The sequence below is a fragment of the Diospyros lotus genome, chromosome 1, assembly GCF_014633365.1.
Source record: "Diospyros lotus cultivar Yz01 chromosome 1, ASM1463336v1, whole genome shotgun sequence".
NCBI classification, from domain to species: Eukaryota; Viridiplantae; Streptophyta; class Magnoliopsida; order Ericales; family Ebenaceae; genus Diospyros; species Diospyros lotus.
In genome coordinates, this window is record NC_068338.1 from 33,268,617 (window position 1) to 33,285,950 (window position 17,334).

The 17,334-nt window shown below is 36.6% G+C and overlaps 3 protein-coding genes across 3 annotated transcripts; 2 read left to right on the plus strand and 1 right to left on the minus strand.

Annotated features, from left to right (window-relative positions):
- Positions 1 to 214: 214 nt before the first annotated feature.
- LOC127814034 (uncharacterized) lies at positions 215 to 3,174 on the plus strand (the record flags this gene model as incomplete). Its single annotated transcript, XM_052355259.1, has 4 exons — positions 215 to 1,204; positions 1,928 to 2,122; positions 2,324 to 2,701; positions 2,948 to 3,174. Coding segments are annotated over exons 1-4 (1,407 nt in total), but the record flags the coding sequence as incomplete, so codon positions are not given.
- Positions 3,175 to 8,808: 5,634 nt separating this feature from the next.
- LOC127811694 (taxane 13-alpha-hydroxylase-like) lies at positions 8,809 to 10,899 on the plus strand. The gene is made up of 4 exons (XM_052351816.1): positions 8,809 to 9,218; positions 9,304 to 9,872; positions 9,955 to 10,148; positions 10,251 to 10,899. The coding sequence occupies exons 1-4, from the start codon at positions 8,836 to 8,838 to the stop codon at positions 10,563 to 10,565; spliced, it is 1,461 nt and encodes a 486-aa protein (XP_052207776.1). The 5' UTR covers positions 8,809 to 8,835; the 3' UTR covers positions 10,566 to 10,899.
- Positions 10,900 to 12,974: 2,075 nt separating this feature from the next.
- Positions 12,975 to 15,468, minus strand: LOC127811726 (extra-large guanine nucleotide-binding protein 2-like). Its single transcript, XM_052351880.1, has 3 exons — positions 14,750 to 15,468; positions 14,484 to 14,587; positions 12,975 to 13,457 (listed from the first exon to the last, which is right to left on the minus strand). The coding sequence occupies exons 1-3, from the start codon at positions 15,227 to 15,229 to the stop codon at positions 13,178 to 13,180; spliced, it is 864 nt and encodes a 287-aa protein (XP_052207840.1). The 5' UTR covers positions 15,230 to 15,468; the 3' UTR covers positions 12,975 to 13,177.
- Between the last annotated feature and the right edge of the window lie 1,866 nt (positions 15,469 to 17,334).

Below are 17,334 nucleotides of genomic sequence, written 5' to 3' on the forward strand. Positions count from 1 at the left end.
TTGAATCATTTGAAAAAAAAGCAACAAAATGCAGATATATATGAAGTGTTTAAGCAAGTGAGAATCAACATCCCGCTGTTGGATGCAATCAAACAAACACCTTCATATGCAAAGTTTTTGAAAGATCTGTGCACTGTCAAAAGGAAAACAAATGTGCATGAAAAGGCATTCTTGACTGAACAAGTCAGCGCCATTCTCCAATTGAAAACTCCTCCCAAATACAAAGATCCAGGCTGTCCAACCATTACATGCATCATAGGAAGTCAAAAGGTTGATCGGGCACTCTTGGATTTAGGAGCTAGTGTCAATTTGTTGCCATACAGTGTGTATCAACAGTTGGGATTAGGTGAGCTTAAACCCACTAGAGTGACCCTTCAGCTGGCTGATCGATCAGTCAAAGTTCCACGAGGAATTGTGGAGGATGTTCTGGTACAAATCGATAAGTTCTACTTTCCAGTGGACTTCATCGTTTTGGACACCCAGCCGCATCAGGGGCCTCAACCTCCTGTGCCAGTCATCTTAGGTCGACCATTCCTTGCCACATCAAATGCCATCATCAACTGTAGGAATGGTGTGTTAAAGCTATCTTTTGGGAACATGACTGTAGAAATGAATATCTTCAGGGTAGCCAAACATCAGGACACTGAGAGTGAAGTGGAGGAGGTAGACTTGATCCAAACACTGACCAATGACTGTTTTGAAGAGTTCATGAGAAGACCCAAAGAAGGAAATCAAGATCTTGAAGAAATAAAAGAAGTGGAAGTCATAAGCAAAGAAAGTGAGAAGCCTACATGGATGCCTGGTTTAGAGCCATTAAGAAACTTGGACAGTAAGCTCATGGCTCCTGATAGCCATCAGTCCACGCCTGAGAGAAAGCCATTGCCCAGTGATTTGAAGTATGTCTTTCTAGGAGAAGGGGAAGCATTCCCAGTGGTGATCTCTTCAAGTTTGACACCTCAGCAAGAGCAACAATTGATAGAAGTTCTAAAAGCACACAGGAAGTCATTAGGATGGACCATTTCAGATTTGCAAGGTATTAGCCCTTTGATATGTACTCATAAGATATTTTTGGAAGAAGGAGCAAAACCAGTTAGGCAAATGCAAAGGAGATTAAATCCCAACATGAAAGAAGTTGTCAGAAAAGAAGTGCTTAAGCTATTGGATGCTGAAATAATTTACCCAATCTCTGATTCTAAGTGGGTAAGTCCAACACAGGTAGTACCCAAAAAGTCTGGAGTCACTGTTGTAAAAAATGAGAACAATGAACTGATTCCCACGCGCATCCAGACAGGATGGCGTATGTGCATTGATTATAGAAAGCTCAATTCTGTGACAAGGAAAGATCATTTTCCTTTGCCTTTCTTGGATCAAGTTCTGGAGAGAATAGCAGGCCAAGCCTACTATTGTTTCTTAGATGGCTACTCAGGGTACAATCAGATAGAAATTGCACTAGAAGATCAAGAGAAGACAACTTTCACATGTCCATTTGGGACATTTGCATACAGGCGCATGCCATTTGGGTTATGCAATGCTCCAGCCACCTTTCAAAGGTGTATGATGAGCATTTTCAGTGAAATGGTTGAGCAAATTGTTGAAGTGTTTATAGATGACTTTTCTGTTTATGGAAGTAACTTTGAGGCCTGTTTGGAGAATCTGAAAAAGGTTTTAGCAAGATGTGAGGAAACAAATCTGATACTCAATTGGGAAAAATGTCACTTCATGGTGAAACAGGGCATAGTCTTGGGGCACATCGTTTCATCTAGGGGGATGGAGGTAGACAGGTCAAAAATTGAAACAATTCAAAAACTCCCCATCCCTAGGAATGTGAAAGACATCAGAAGTTTTTTGGGACATGCAGGGTTTTATAGGAGATTCATTGCTTCCTTTAGCACCATAACAAGACCCTTGTGCCATTTGTTGTCTCAAGATGTTCCGTTTGAATGGAGTCCTGCCTGTCAAAATGCTTTTGATAAATTGAAAGATGCACTCATTTCAGCACCTATCATTCAGTCCCCTGATTGGTCCCTCCCGTTTGAACTTATGTGCGATGCTAGTGATTATGCGGTAGGAGCTGTGTTAGGGCAGAGGAAGGATAAGAAACCTCATGTGATATATTATGCTAGCAAAACTCTTAATGAGGCACAAAAGAATTACACCACTACAGAGAAAGAGTTACTAGCAGTTGTCTTTGCCCTGGACAAGTTTCGATCTTACCTCGTAGGGTCACTAGTGATCATTTTTACTGATCACGCTGCTCTGAAGTATTTGTTCACAAAGCAAGATGCAAAACCCCGTCTGCTCCGATGGATCTTACTCCTGCAAGAGTTCAACATTGAAATCAGAGACAAGAAGGGAGTAGAAAATGTGGTGGCTGACCATTTGTCAAGGATTCCAAGTCAAGATCTCACACAATTTGATGAACCAATTCATGACAATTTCCCTGATGAGCAACTGTTTAAAGTAAATGTTATTCGTGCATCATCTGTTGTCCCTTGGTATGCCGACATTGCGAACTACCTGGCAACTGGTCTGATCCCAGACCATTGGAGTAAGCAAGATAGGCATAAATTCTTCAGAAAAGTCAGAACCTTCTTTTGGGATGAGCCCTACCTCTTCAAGTATTGTCCTGACCAAATCATCCGTAGATGCATACCCGATCATGAGCAACAAAGTGTCATCAATTTCAGTCATACTCTTGCATGTGGAGGCCATTTTTCTGTCAAGAAAACAGTTGCAAAAATTTTTCAGAGTGGATTTTATTGGTCGACACTGTTCAAGGATGTGTACAAGTTCTGTTCAAATTGCGATCGATGTCAAAGGTTAGGAAGTCTGTCAAGGAGAAACATGATGCCATTACATCCGATCCAAGTGTTAGAAGTTTTTGACTGTTGGGGTATGGATTTTATGGGCCCATTTGTCAATTCATTTGGTCATGAATATATCTTACTTGCTGTTGACTATGTGTCCAAATGGGTAGAAGCAATCCCGGCCAGAACAAATGACCATAGGACTGTCGTGAAATTTTTGAAAGAAAACATATTCAGTCGATTTGGGATGCCACGAGCAATCATCAGTGATGGGGGTTCCCATTTTTGTAATAAAGTTGTGGCAGGATTAATGAAGAAATATGGTGTACTGCATAAGGTTGCAACACCATACCATCCCCAAACCAATGGTCAAGCCGAGCTAGCCAATAGGGAGATTAAGCGCATATTGGAAAAGACTGTTGCTGCTAATCGTAAGGATTGGTCCTTAAGACTAGTAGACGCTCTTTGGGCGTATAGGACAGCTTACAAAACAATTTTGGGAATGTCTCCCTATAGGCTAGTATACGGTAAATCTTGTCATCTGCCGGTGGAAATTGAGCATAAAGCATATTGGGCAATTCATAAGATCAACAAGAGTCTAACTGAAGCAGGCTTATCCAGGAAGCTCCAATTGAATGAACTTGAGGAAATTCGGAATGAAGCATTTGAAAATGCACGATTGGCCAAGGTTCGCATGAAAGAGTTACATGATCGGCACATCATTCGAAAAAGCTTTCAGGTAGGGCAACGGGTACTCTTGTATGATTCTCGATTGCATCTATTCCCAGGAAAATTGAAGTCTCGATGGGTCGGCCCCTTTGTAATCAAGTCCATCTCAGGATATGGGGCATTTGAGATAGAAAATCTGGAGTCAGGACAGCTTCTAACAGTCAATGGTCATAGGTTGAAACCATACCAGGGTAGTGTTGAGGAGAATGAAGGAGTTGTGGATTTAGATGATCCATCATCATCTGATGAGTAGGGAAAGTTTCCTATCGTCTGGGAATCTGACGTTAAAAGACCACCTTTCCATTTAGGTTAAATGGATGTTTATAGATCTGAAAAAAAAATAAAAATAAAAAAAATAATAAAATTAAATAAAAAAAGAAAAAAATAAAATAAAATAATAAAGAATTATATATAAGTTGTTCATTTTCTGCATTACTTAATTAACTTTGATTCAAATAGTGTTTCTCTGTGTGCAGTCTAAATAAAAATTTTTTGCATACAAGTTCATGCATTGAAGACCACCAGGTATGCCTATCTTCTATCCTTTTATTGTCGATTGAGGACAATGCGCAATTTAAGTTGGGGGGTAAGGTGTACTTGATTTTATTGGTGTTTGAAACTGATCCATTGTGCAAAAAAAAAAAAAAATAAATAAAATAAAATAATAATTAATAATAATAATAAGAATAAGAATAAAAAAATTAAAAAAAAAAACAATAAAATAATAATATAAAAAAAAAAAATTTTGAATTGAGAGACAGAATTGACGCTGGTGGTAGCTATCTTTTCTTGGGCAGTGCAATCACACTGCCCTATAAAGGATAAGGCACACTGCCAAATGTTGAAAAATGAGGCACCAAGCGTTGAAAAAGAGACGCCAAGCCTGACCCTGTAATTATGGCATGCCTCGAGCCGAGTGTAAAATAGTGATGGTCATTGCTCTATAAGAGACTCCATATCTGTATAAGGCAAGCCACCCTTCTTGAGCTCAGTCTTCTCTCCTTTGTGTTATTCTCCGATCAGGTACTCTCATCCCTTTTGTAAAGTTTATAGTTCTTTACTTTCTTCTTAGTATAGTTAAAAAAAAAAAAAAATGGATCTTTATCTCTCAAAAATTCACAAGTACTATCCATCTCTCCCGCAGAATGATTTGAAAAAAATTTATGTTGCTAGGTGTGAAAGACTTAGGTTGTTGATGCTTAATAACATCCCTGAAGATATTCGTTGGCTGATCGAAGCAAAAGTTCGATTAGCTGGTGAAACTTCACCTAGTTTTAAGCATTTTCCAGGCTTAGGGAAGAGTAGTTTTGCGAAGAAAAGAAGAGCGAAAAGAGTGAATGGTTGTTACAAATGTGCTCGATGGACCTGTAACACACGATGCAAATCTGTGGGGTTTACGTCCATAAATCGAGAAGATAAAATTAGTTTCATAAAGGATGGACTGAGTAAGGAGTCTCTGGATGATATCCGATTGACTCTTGAGACGCATCCGTGTGGAATAGTGCAAAGAGAACTTCTTGCTTTATGGACCCAGTTCAGAAGTGACCACCAGCGCTATAGTCTTGGGAATCTGACTAAAAACGACCCTGTTTGCCAATCTATAAGAAAATTGGATGGGAAGCTTATCCCCACTTCATAGAAAGTGTTTAAGCCGTTTCTGGACGTAAAACCAGAGGAAGATGTGAGCCACAATCACAACTACTTATATATACGCAAGATTTTTGTTTGTATTTATTTCCTGTTGAATTGTTGTATAGCTACTTTTGATCTCCAAACTTCTTTTCAGGACATACAAAAGAAACAAACATGGAAGGGCAGTTCGTTCGTCAAATTAAAACCATATGTGTACTTTGTGGCTCTCAACTTGGGAGTGATATTTGTTACGCACTTGCAGCGAACGAACTTGGTAAAAAATTAGGAGAGAAAAAAATTAATTTGGTATATGGAGGGGGAAGTCGTGGATTGAATGGTTATGTTTCACAAGCTATGCATCTTGGAAATTCATCTGTGGTAGGTATAATGCCAATCCCTTTAGCTGAACCACATATCTCCGGGATTACACGCGGTCAACTTATAGAAACGACTTCTATGTCTGAGCGCATGGCTTGTAAGATTTATCAGTCAGATGCCTTCATTGCTTTACCAGGAGGTTTTGGAACACTTGAAGAAATCTTTTGTATAATCTCCTGGGCCAAGAGTAATCTCCATACCAAACCCATTGGACTTTTAAATGTTAACCATTTTTTCGATGGGTTACTCTCTTTTCTTGATCAGGCTGTGGACCAACAGTTCATTTCTCGTTCAGCAAGAAAGATTCTCATTTCTGCATCCACCATTGATAAGCTATTAGAGAAATTACATGCTTATGTTCCACAGTACGATCCTCATGAGCCTCGGATAGACTGGTCTAAGGCAATTAGTAACAAGCGCCAAATGGGTCCGATTAATTTAGATTTATCACTGTGAGAAATGCTCTTTAATAAGATGGCTGAGTAAGGAGTACTTTTTGTACTCTTGAGACGCATCTAGTTATTGTACAACTCGCAGAATTTTTTTGGTTGTGTTCTTGAAAAAAAACAAAAAAAAAAAAAAACAAAAAAAACAAAACTGTGGAATGTTGTTAGCAAAGTCTTTGATAAGATGGCTGAGTAAGGAGTACTTTTTGTACTCTTGAGACGCATTTTGCTTATCTTATGACTTGCATGAAATTTTTATTTTGGTGTGAAAATATAAATATATATATATGGTGTGCTCATTTGTTGTTTAAGTTTTAGCAGTTCACAGCAAATCTATGGACTTGTGGAGTTACAGGTATTCCTAACAACCCTGATTTATTACTGCAATTCAAGTTGGGGGGTGTAAGGTCTAGTCATGAATCATCTGATTTATATTTAACTGTGAGTTTGTAATTACTAGTTTGTAGTCTTGTGGGAATTGATTGTCTTTATCTACTCTTATAAAAAAAAAAAAAAATTATTATGTGTTTTAAATAATGCTATTCCTAAAGCTTTAAAGTTATGCACTGATAGCCGGTTAAGTTTACAATACGAAACATGAATGCATTGATTTCTCATTTGAAAACGTTTATGCATGAGAATAAGTAATTTACATTCATCGAGGATTCAAAATTTAAAAATTGATTATCGGTCATAAAGTCAAAGGTAACAGTAATTAGCTGATTAGTACACTGTATGATCCCTCAACAGAAGTGGAGACTATTACCCAAGCAAGTGTTTGAGCCTAATAACCGTTAATTCTGAGTGAAATAACACTTACTCTAAATATGCTCTCTTGTTTATCTTATCTTTTCAATGGCTTCAAAATATCAATTCGCTTTGAATGTCTAGTATGATAGCGGATGAATTTGACTGGTTTCAAACTATGAATTAGATGACTGAGAAGCATGATAGGGGGATCAATTTCTTTCATTTTGAGCCTATTTTTTTTTTTCTTTAAATCAACCTCTTGTTAGCCCATTTGAGCCATTTGTAGTACAACTTCTTTCGTTACCCTTGTTTAACCCATAACCATATGAATTTTATCCAATCTGGTGTGATTTTGGGAATTAGTCTGTTTATCTATTTTCATATTTAAAAAGAAAAAGAAAAAAAAAGAAAAAAAAAAAGTGAAAAAAAGGGGGCAAATTCTCTTAGTTATTCAGCATAACTGTTTCAAAATGAATGCTAAAAAAAAAAAAAAAAAAAAAAAATTCCCGACACACCCTTTGCACACTCTACCTTTTCTTTGACATCCCGTATTAACCTTATAGCCCCATTACAACCCAGTCTGGTCCCTTTTGATGCTATAAATCATGTGATCTCAGAATTTGAGTTTGGAGTAGGGAATCATGTTTAAATTCAGAAGTTACTCATCTAGAGCATTATTCCAATCATGAAGCTATGTCAATTTCCTTATTCTTTCATGAAAATACGTTCCTTGTATTTGGGATGGCACCGAGTTTTGAACTTGTTCTGCATTTACTCTTATAACGGTGCACCCCCTTGTGTGTACACCTGAGGAATCATTTTTATTGGAGAGAAAATCCATAGTAAGATTTGAAGTCAAAACTTCGAGGGAGTAAGTCTGTGTGTTGGTTATCCTAATTTCCATTCCTGAGATTGTATGACCTTTAACCAAAAATCTGATTTAGAATGCTAAATTATTTATTTAATTTTATGCATTTCGGTTTCGAATTTGAAATTTTTACATTCATACAGTTATTGTGAATAAAGTTTGGCAGGTGTATAATCTGATTGCTAAGGGACTAGCAATGTTTAAGTTGGGGGGTATGATTAGTGGTTAATTTTATAAAAATTTTGTTATAATTATACCCTTCTTTTGATCTTAAAAATAGTTTAAATTAGATATTAATATATATTTTATGGTTATATGCAAGTTTAAATTGAAAAATGAATGAAATGAAATTTTAAAGTAAAATTTAATAATAATAATAATAATATATAAAATTATATATAATACATATACATCATTATATGCATTCATGTAATATATATAATATAATATAATATATATATATATATATGTGCCATGTGTAATACATATATATAATATATAATTTATTAATAATATTAAATTATTTTTATTTTTTTTAGGCATGAAGAATTAAAGCCCATGAAAATTTAAAGTCCATGAAGAATTCAAATCCATGAAGAAATCAAGCCCATGAAGAAATCAAGCCCATGAAAAATTAAAGTCCATGAAGAAATCAAATCCATGAAGAAATCAAGTCCATGAAGAATTCAAGCCCATGAAGAATTAAGGCCCAATTTGAGCAACCCATGGAGAATATTATTTGGAGAAGGCCCAAGGATTATTTTTAATCCTAATGAAGATTAAAAACCAATTTATAGAAATCTATTTTTATTTTGTATGTGAGAGCTTTATTAGGTGTGTTTTTTTAGCTAAAATCCATTTAACTATTAGGTGGATATTATAGCTAAAATCCATTTAACTTTATGAGTGCTTTATTAGGTATGTATTTTAGCTAAAATCCATTTAATATTAGGTATGTATTATAGCTAAAATCCATTTAACTTTAAGTGTGTGAGTGCCCATTAGATATAATTATGTCTAGTTGAATAATTGAAATTGTGTGGTTTGTATTGCATCTTGTGGCCTATAAATAGATCACTTGATTGCATTTGTAAGTGTGATTATTATTCTTGAATCAAAGTTTAGTTATTTCCTTAGAATTCTCTCTTTGAGAATTGCTTTTGTTCTCTCTCATTTTCTTTGGTAACAAGCACATAGACAGCAAGATTGGAGAAATTAAACAGGAATGGCAGAAGAGATGCCCTTGATTGCCTTAGCCGTTATTACTTTGGTTTCTGTGTTTTTTCTTTTCAAGTTTCTCAAGAAAGGATCAAATGGATCCAAAAATCTCCCAAGAGGCTCTCTGGGTTGGCCTCTGATTGGCGAGACACTCAGCTTCCTTCAGGCCCAGAAGGAAGATCGCGGCCATGAATGGATCAGCGAGAGGGTGTCGAAATATGGTAAAATATTCAAAACCTCTCTAATGGGTGCCCAAACCGTGATTATCGTCGGCCAAGCGGGTAACAAGTTCATACTTGGCTCTGATGATGAAGTTCTTGCTGCCAAACAACCCTGGACGGCGTCCACCATTGTAGGAAAAAACAACGTCATGGAGCTCACCGGGCGAAGGTGATTAACTAATTCTAAGAAAATATATGTTCATGATGGGGAATATTTTAATAGAAAGTTTTTTCTCTTCTATATATGCTTACAGATACAGATTAATAAAAGGAGCAATGGTAAGCTTCTTGAAGCCAGAAAACCTGCAGAACTACGTCAAACAGATGGACGATGCGGTCACCAGTCTATTACTAAGGGAAACAGAAGAGGAAGACACCATAAAAACTGTTGTTTTCATGAAGAAGCTCACTTATAACATTGCTTGTAACATCCTCTTCGGCATTCGGGATGAGCACACAAAGCAAATTTTTTCCGATGATTTTATGCTAGCTCTGAAAGGAGTCTGGTCTCTTCCTGTGAATTTCCCAGGCACCCTTTACTGGAAAGGGATGCGAGCCAGAGAAAGGATCGTGAGCCAGCTTCTGCCCATTCTGGAGAAGAGAAAGGAGGATCTTTCAAAGGGGGTTTTAAGTCCGACGGACGACTTAATTTCATGCTTGGTGGCGTTAAGAGACGAAAATGGAGAAGCCATTAAAGAAGAGGAAGTTGTCGATAATATTATTGCCATGATGATTGCCAGCCACGACACTTCTGCCATTCTTCTGAGCTTGATGGTGTGGAAAATGTCTCGAGACAAGCAAACATACAATCAAATCCTAGAGGGTGAGAAAATATATAACATTAATTCAATGTGATTGTGTGCGTTTAACTAATTTCATTTACATTTCGCGTGGCTTTAATTCAGAACAAATGGACATAGTGAGGAACAGAAACGGGGCAGAAGATCAAAAGCTAACATGGGTTGACATACAAATGATGAAGCACACGTGGCGAGTTGCCCAGGAGTTGATGAGGATGATACCGCCTGTGTTTGGTACCTTTAGAAAAGCACTCAAAGACACTAACTTTGACGGCTATGACATCCCTAAAGGATGGCAGGTAATTTGATATCTCTGCATCCTTAAAATACCTTTCCTAATTAATGAAAGCACTTTTTCATTATATATATCATTAATTGTGATTATTATTAATTAATTACAGTTGTTATGGGTGGCCTGTGAAACTCACATGGACAAGGATATCTTTGGGAATCCACAAGAGTTTGATCCAAATCGTTTCAACAAGCCGTCTAAACCGATACCTCCCTACACTTACGTCCCATTCGGAGGAGGGATGCATACCTGCATAGGAAACGAGTTTGCAAGGGTTGAAACCCTGACCACCATCCATAGGCTGGTTACCATGTTCGAGTGGTCTCAGATTTATCCCGACGAAGGCTTCACTCGTCAGCCAATGCCTTATCCGGCGATGGGTCTTCCGATCAAGGTCCGCCCAAGATCTACTCCATTGTTATGAATATGGTTTCTGACGTCGTCAGTCGAACGGTCGCACCTCGGCATATATATTGGCTTCTATTACAGTCGACTAGTTATTGCGCATTGATGGAATCCAAAGTTAACTAATTACTCATCAATTAAGTGTGCTTATGAAGATTTCGAGATATATATTAATTTGTTAACGCTATGTCTGGATTTTGTCCTTCCGAGGAGATGAATGAATTATGAGAGAATGGCCGGCAGTGAGCTTTGAAGAAAGAAGGTTTTTCTTATTAAATTACGGAAAGGAAAGAACAAAGAAAGGGGTACAAGAAGGAAGATATCATGCTCCCGAATACAGGCAAATTAAATGTACATATTTATAAGGGCTAATAGCAGTAAAAAGTCGGATCTTATCAGGTTTTTACAATTTTATTTAAACGTTTTAATTTATTAATTAACTCTTCTTGATTAATTGCAATTTTATCTACGATTCAAATTTGATTCAAGATACGTGTGCTTCCGCTGATGTGGCAAGTCACTGACTTTTTAAAATATTTTAAGTGGACTCTACATTAGATACGTAAAAAGATAAAATGATATATGAAATAAAAATATATACATGTATATATTATATATACATATATATGCACCCACAGAAAGAAGGCGTGAGCAGGGGATGGAGCGACAATGACGACGATGAAGGTCAATCTAGAAGCTGGTGTAGCGATGTTCAGTGTCGCTTGCTCGGTCTGACTGTGCATCTTTTTTTCATCTTTGCTCCAATTTCTTTTTTTAAATATAAGAATTGAAGAAACTTGATATATAAGTTTTTGGCAGAGATCGACCCCCTTCGCTTATAACCTATCATTTTATTGGGAGAGGCTGCGACTTCGACTAGAAGAATGTGAGAGAGAAGGAAGAGAGGAAATGGCAAAATGGTCATTTAGAAATGAGAGAAATAGGCAAAATGGTCATTCAAGTCCTTATAAATCCACATATAAAAACCTTATATGTATAAATAATATTATTCTTTACAAATTTACACCATCACCTACACTTTACATATTTGCAAATGCATTGCAAAAAAAAAATAAAAAAGAGAAAGGGCTAAATTCCCTTTTCACAAATTTACATCATCATGTTAAGCTTCTTGAAACCAGAAAACCTGCAGAACTACGTCAAACAGATGGTGATGAGGTCACCGGTATATCACTAAGGGAAACAGAAGCGGAAGACACCCTAACGACTGTTGCGTTCATGAAGAAACTGACTTTTAACATTGCATGGGAAGGCACGTTTTGTGCGACGATTTCACTCAAGCTTTCGGAGCAGTTTGGTCTCGTCCCGTAAATTTCCCATGCACCGTTCACTGGGAAAGATGCGAGCAAGAGAAATGATTGTGAAGCTGCTTTTGCCAATTCTGGAGAAGAGAAAGGAGGATCAAACTGAGAGATGATAGTGGAGAAGCCATTAAAGAAGCGGAGGTTGTGGATAATATCATTATTTTAATGATTCCCAGTCATGACACTGCTGCAAGCCTTCTAAGCTTGATGGTTTGGAAGATTTCCCGAGACAAACAAACATACAATCACATCCTAGAAGGTGAGAAAATAGAAACTCGATCCATAGTTCCATACGCTTAATTATTATATATGTGCGTGACGAAAGGAATGGACTCACTAATTTCATCATTTACATTTCATTTGGCTTTAATTTAGAACAAATCGGTATATTGAGGAACAGAGACAGAGCAGAAGATCAAAAGCTAACCTGTTCTGACATACAGAAGATGAAGTATATATACATGCATGGCGAGTTGCTCAAGAATTGACGATGATGATACCGCCTGTGTTTGGTGCCTTTAGAAATGCACTAAAAGACATTAGTTTTGGCGGCTACCCTTCCGTCTCAATTCGGAGGAGGGATGCATAGCTGCCTGGGAAACGAGTTTGCAATGGTTGAAACTCTGACCAGCATCCACAGGCTGGTTACCATGTTCGAGTGCTCCAAGATTTATCCCGATGAAGGTTTCACCCGTCAGCCAATGCCCTTTCCAGCAATGGGTCTTCTCATCAAGGTCCATCCAAGAACTACACATTATGAATATGGCTTTTCTCACCGACCGGCGTGCGCTTGACACCAACAAGATGCGAACGGAACAGTAGATATGTTTGAAGGATGAGAATTACCGTTTTGTTTTTAACAAATTCATTAAGCTTCCATAAATTATGCTTTTAATCCATGTTGAAAGGCGGCAAAAAGGTTATAAAATAGGTATTTGACTAGCATTTACAACTCTACTCTATGTAATTAAAATAGAATTTTATGTAATACATCATATATATATATATATATATGTCTCTGGAACAAGTTCACTTTTCATTTCTTTGGTATAAAGTACATTCGTTAACTAATACAAGTAAAGAACTCGATTAGGACACCGTCCTCTATACCTGATCAAAATAAAGAAATTAACTTATCACCAAATTAAAGAAGAGGGTTGTGAGTAGTGAACAAGAAAATAAATAAAACAAATCAATTATAATACTAACATTAAAGAGCAACATATATAGTGGTGATTGAAGTAGTAGAAAAAGGAATGGCGAAGCATATAGAGACGCAAGCAAAGCAAGTGAATTCAGAGCTAGGCTAGAAGGGGAGGGGATGGTTAGTGGGAGAGTAAGCGGAATATGGCGAAGGCGAGTTCATCACAAAAGATGGGCTGCTGCTATGGCCATGGTCAACATGGCCTCTAGGCGAAGGCGTCATTGGGCTTCTTGATCTCGACACCATCATCGTGCTCTGGCCATACCGCCTCTCGCCGCTCCTCCTCGGCCCTTTCTCCGCCCACTTCAACTCTTGCTGCATCACTATTCCCTGGTACCTCCACCTCATGCAACACCCCGTCTGTCCTGCCCTATGTATGTACCTATTCAAAATATTTATTTAATAATAAAATATTAGCTAAATATTTATTTTTTTATTTTTAATATTAAAAAACAAGACATTTTTCAACTAAGACCATGCACGTGTAATATTACTCTTAATAAAAGATTTATCATACAACGACAGCCTACGGGTTATGTGTATTAATTCGCCAGCCACTTTGCGACGAGTGCAGTGGATCCAAAACAACATTCTATATTAATAGAACATACAATGTATTATATATTTAACATATGAGTGAGTAAATAACATTTCCCATAGAATTAATACTTCGCTTTCATGTGAATTAATACTTCACTTTCATGTGAATTAACACTTGTTAAGGTGAATTTGCTATATTTTATTTTCAGTACTAAATACTTTTATTGACTGATAATAAATATATCATATTTTAAAATATTTTAATAACTAACAGAAATATTCGAATATTGAAAATAAAATGTATTAAATGCATCTTAACAAATGTGCCTAGCTAGTAAACCTCTTTTAAATTTTTTTTGTAAGAGGAAACCAAAAATTAAAAAAAAACATGTTTAAATGAACAATTTTCAAGTAAAAAACTCAGTATTTGTATTTTAAAAATTCATATTAACATGCTAAAGATGATGAAGGACTTTCTCTTTGTTTTCCAGGTACAAAATATGACTTATAACTCAACCAAATATTAATTGCATGTATATATATTAATATCAATATAAATTAGTACGTAAAATTTTAAAATTTAGAATTTACTAATAACGATATTATAGATAATATGTAATTATCATCATTATTATTATATCCATAGTTTAATAATATAATAATAAAATAATTAGTAAAGGATTAATATCATTAATAGCAATGTATGTACCTAAACAACAGAAGAATTTCTGCGTAATGTTCTCATTATTGATCAATTGTAAACGTACGTGAACTTATTAGGTGAATTATAGTCGCATAATTATGGGTAAAAGGTAATTAAAAGAATCAAACCACCAAATCATTGGAGGAAGATGTAAGGGAGGATCACCTTTGGCTGAACCTTCTCCCCAAACACTCGATGCACTTTCTTCCTTCTGTCATCTCTCCCATCCCTATCTCCACACATTGTCTGCAATACACTCTTCCGCACACCTGCATGCATGCTCAGCACGTCATTTTCAATCCATTTAAATGCCTGATATCTATTACCCCGGGGCCTAGACTATAAATATAAACAAGCTAGCTAGCTAGACGATGACTACGAATATATAAATAATTAGAGAATTTTATTATGTATTTTTAATTTTTTTTTACCAGGCAACGGTTGCGGCACATGTAGATGTAGTTACTGCAAACAGTGCAGATATTGGAGTGAGGAATTCCCGGCCTCCTCCTTCTTCCTCCTTGCTCATACGTGCTCATGGTCATGCCGCTCACGTTACTCACCATCTCATCATCCTGAGATCCGCTTGCATGATTAGCATGGCGGATCACGTGGTGCTGGCGATGGCTCTTCGACGACCACGCCGAGTCATCGTGGTGGTGGTGGTGACGATGATTATCGGTCGCGGCGGCCTCCAAGCCGCGGCTGAAGTCCAGGCTGGGCAGTTTGGTGAGGGGGGAGGTTTCCTCTTTCTTTTCAGAAACGGGGTGCAGAGGGCCCGAATTTCGGTTGTTTTGCTTACTCACCTCGGCGAGGTCTCCGAAAGTGAGGTTGACCGACTCATCGGGGATTCCTGAATACAGATCCTCTAGCTCTCTTCTTGCCTTGGCCAACGTTGCCTTGTCCGCCATTAATTAATGCTACCTGAGATTATGCAGCTCTATCGATCTCTTTAATTACCTCTGTTAATTGATATATGATGATGATGATGATAAGAGCAGGGAGAATTAATGGCTTTGTGAGAGGTTATTAGTACTTGTAATGGAAGCAGAGACAGTAGTATGAGGCCAAATTTTGCTTGGCCGGCCGGCCGGCCACTGTTTTTATTTAAGACTCTCGCATAATTGCAACAGAATGCCTCCCTGGGAAAACTCAGTTGCACAAGCTTGTTCTCATCGCTTAAATTTTTTTAGGTATTAAAACAAAGACAGCTCTTTGTTTCTTCTCAACCAAAATAAATAAAACAAGTAATGCTACTATATATTAATTTGGGCCACAATATCTATTCTATTATATAAGCAAGCACAAATTAAGAATTGTTGTTCTTACATAACTTGTAGCAAGCATTGTGTGAGAGAGTAAGAAATTAGTTTTGCTTAATTTTAAAACCTTCTTTTCAAGAATTTAATTTCTAATTTTATAAAATTTCAAAATTGTAGGGTTTAATGTTTTACCTAATGGCAAATAATTATATATAGTTTTAATTGCTACATGTTTTTGGGCAGGGTTTAATATGTGTGGTTACAGAAAAAGCTACTGTAATCCTTTGTGACTAGGCCAGCCTTACAGATTTGTTCGAATTGGATATATATATATATATTCTAATTAGTGGCTGGGCGGCCATGAGACTAAATTAAATAAATGTGTGTAATACTACGTACATCAAACAAAAGAAAACAAAAATATTGCTGGGAGAGTACTAGGTATATATCTAGCCCGCCAGATTAATAAGACAAATGCCAGGCCGGATTGCTCATCCCCTTACAACTAATTAACAGACAATTTAGCCAGTTTTTGTCTTGGCTTTGATGGATAGCATCGAAAAACTTGGGACTAATCGTACCTGGTTCAAATTCTTCCTTATTGTTTGACCAATAATAATTTTCACACATCCATTCGTCATTTACGCAAATTATATTTATTTGTCTCGTTCTTACTTTTAATATTGTAAGTTAATTCAGCTATCGCCTTTTTTTTTTTAACTATTTTTGTTAAACAAAATATTTCCTCAATAAGAAGAGTATGTCAGATGGTCGATTCAAGAAGGGGTCGGAGAGTGAAGTCGTACGTTGGATTCGGAGTGAGACAATCGGCCACAGAGGTGGGTATCGTCGGCCACCAGGGCCCTAAAGCGACTCTCGAAGAAACTAACTGGGCTGGACTGGACTGGACATATTTCAAAGGGCTTCTCCTAAGCTAATATGTAATGGTAATTAAGCTTCCATTCGTAGGCCCAAACTTATTGAGCCCATTGCCTTAAAAATTTAGAATAAATTAATTACCCGAACTCTTTATAGTTTAGGTCAATCTTAAATAGATCCTCAATGGTTTGAATTTAAGACTTTGAGACTTTTGTGATTTGTTTTTCTTTAAATAATTAAATTTATTTTAAAAAGGTTAACACTATTAAAAAGTTTATCCAGACAACATCACAAATAAGCCCAACCATAAGAAGCCTTTAATTCTATGCAAATGTGTATACCAAAAGCAAATTTATAGGTGTTAATTGCATTATTATAATAGGTCAATTACATAAATTTATGATTTTAAACCTCTGACCTCAGTTTTCTTCCCTCTTCCTCGTCGATCGATTTCTATTTCTTTTCTTTTTCTTATCTTTTTCTTCTTCGTCGACGATTCACTGACAATGTGCGTGTGTTTGATGCGTATACATTTAAGAGATGAGAGGTGTGATTGAAACAAAAATGGAAGTCCAAGTGCATGATAGGTCCAATCTCAAATTCAGGGGTCAAATGTCTATAAAAGATAACTTGGGGCATATTTACCCAAACTCTTTATAGTTTAGGTCAATCTTAAATAGATCCTCAATGGTTTGAATTTAAGACTTTGAGCCTTTTGTGATTTGTTTTTCTTTAAATAATTAAATTTATTTTAAAAAGGTTAACACTATTAAAAAGCTTATCCAGACAACATCACAAATAAGCCCAACCATAAGAAGCCTTTAATTCTATGCAAATGTGTATACCAAAAGCAAATTTATGGGTGTTAATTGCAT

Excerpts from the sequence above, each read along its gene's own strand:
- LOC127811694 (XM_052351816.1), top strand. The coding sequence starts at position 8,836 with ATGGCAGAAGAGATGCCCTTGATTGCCTTAGCCGTTATTACTTTGGTT. Across the intron at positions 9,219-9,303 it reads ATGGAGCTCACCGGGCGAAG|ATACAGATTAATAAAAGGAG; the intron begins GTGATTAACTAA and ends ATATGCTTACAG. Across the intron at positions 9,873-9,954 it reads ATACAATCAAATCCTAGAGG|AACAAATGGACATAGTGAGG; the intron begins GTGAGAAAATAT and ends GCTTTAATTCAG.
- LOC127811726 (XM_052351880.1), bottom strand. The coding sequence starts at position 15,229 with ATGGCGGACAAGGCAACGTTGGCCAAGGCAAGAAGAGAGCTAGAGGAT. Across the intron at positions 14,588-14,749 it reads TGTGCCGCAACCGTTGCCTG|GTGTGCGGAAGAGTGTATTG; the intron begins GTAAAAAAAAAT and ends GCATGCATGCAG. Across the intron at positions 13,458-14,483 it reads GGGAGAAGGTTCAGCCAAAG|GTACATACATAGGGCAGGAC; the intron begins GTGATCCTCCCT and ends TATTTTGAATAG.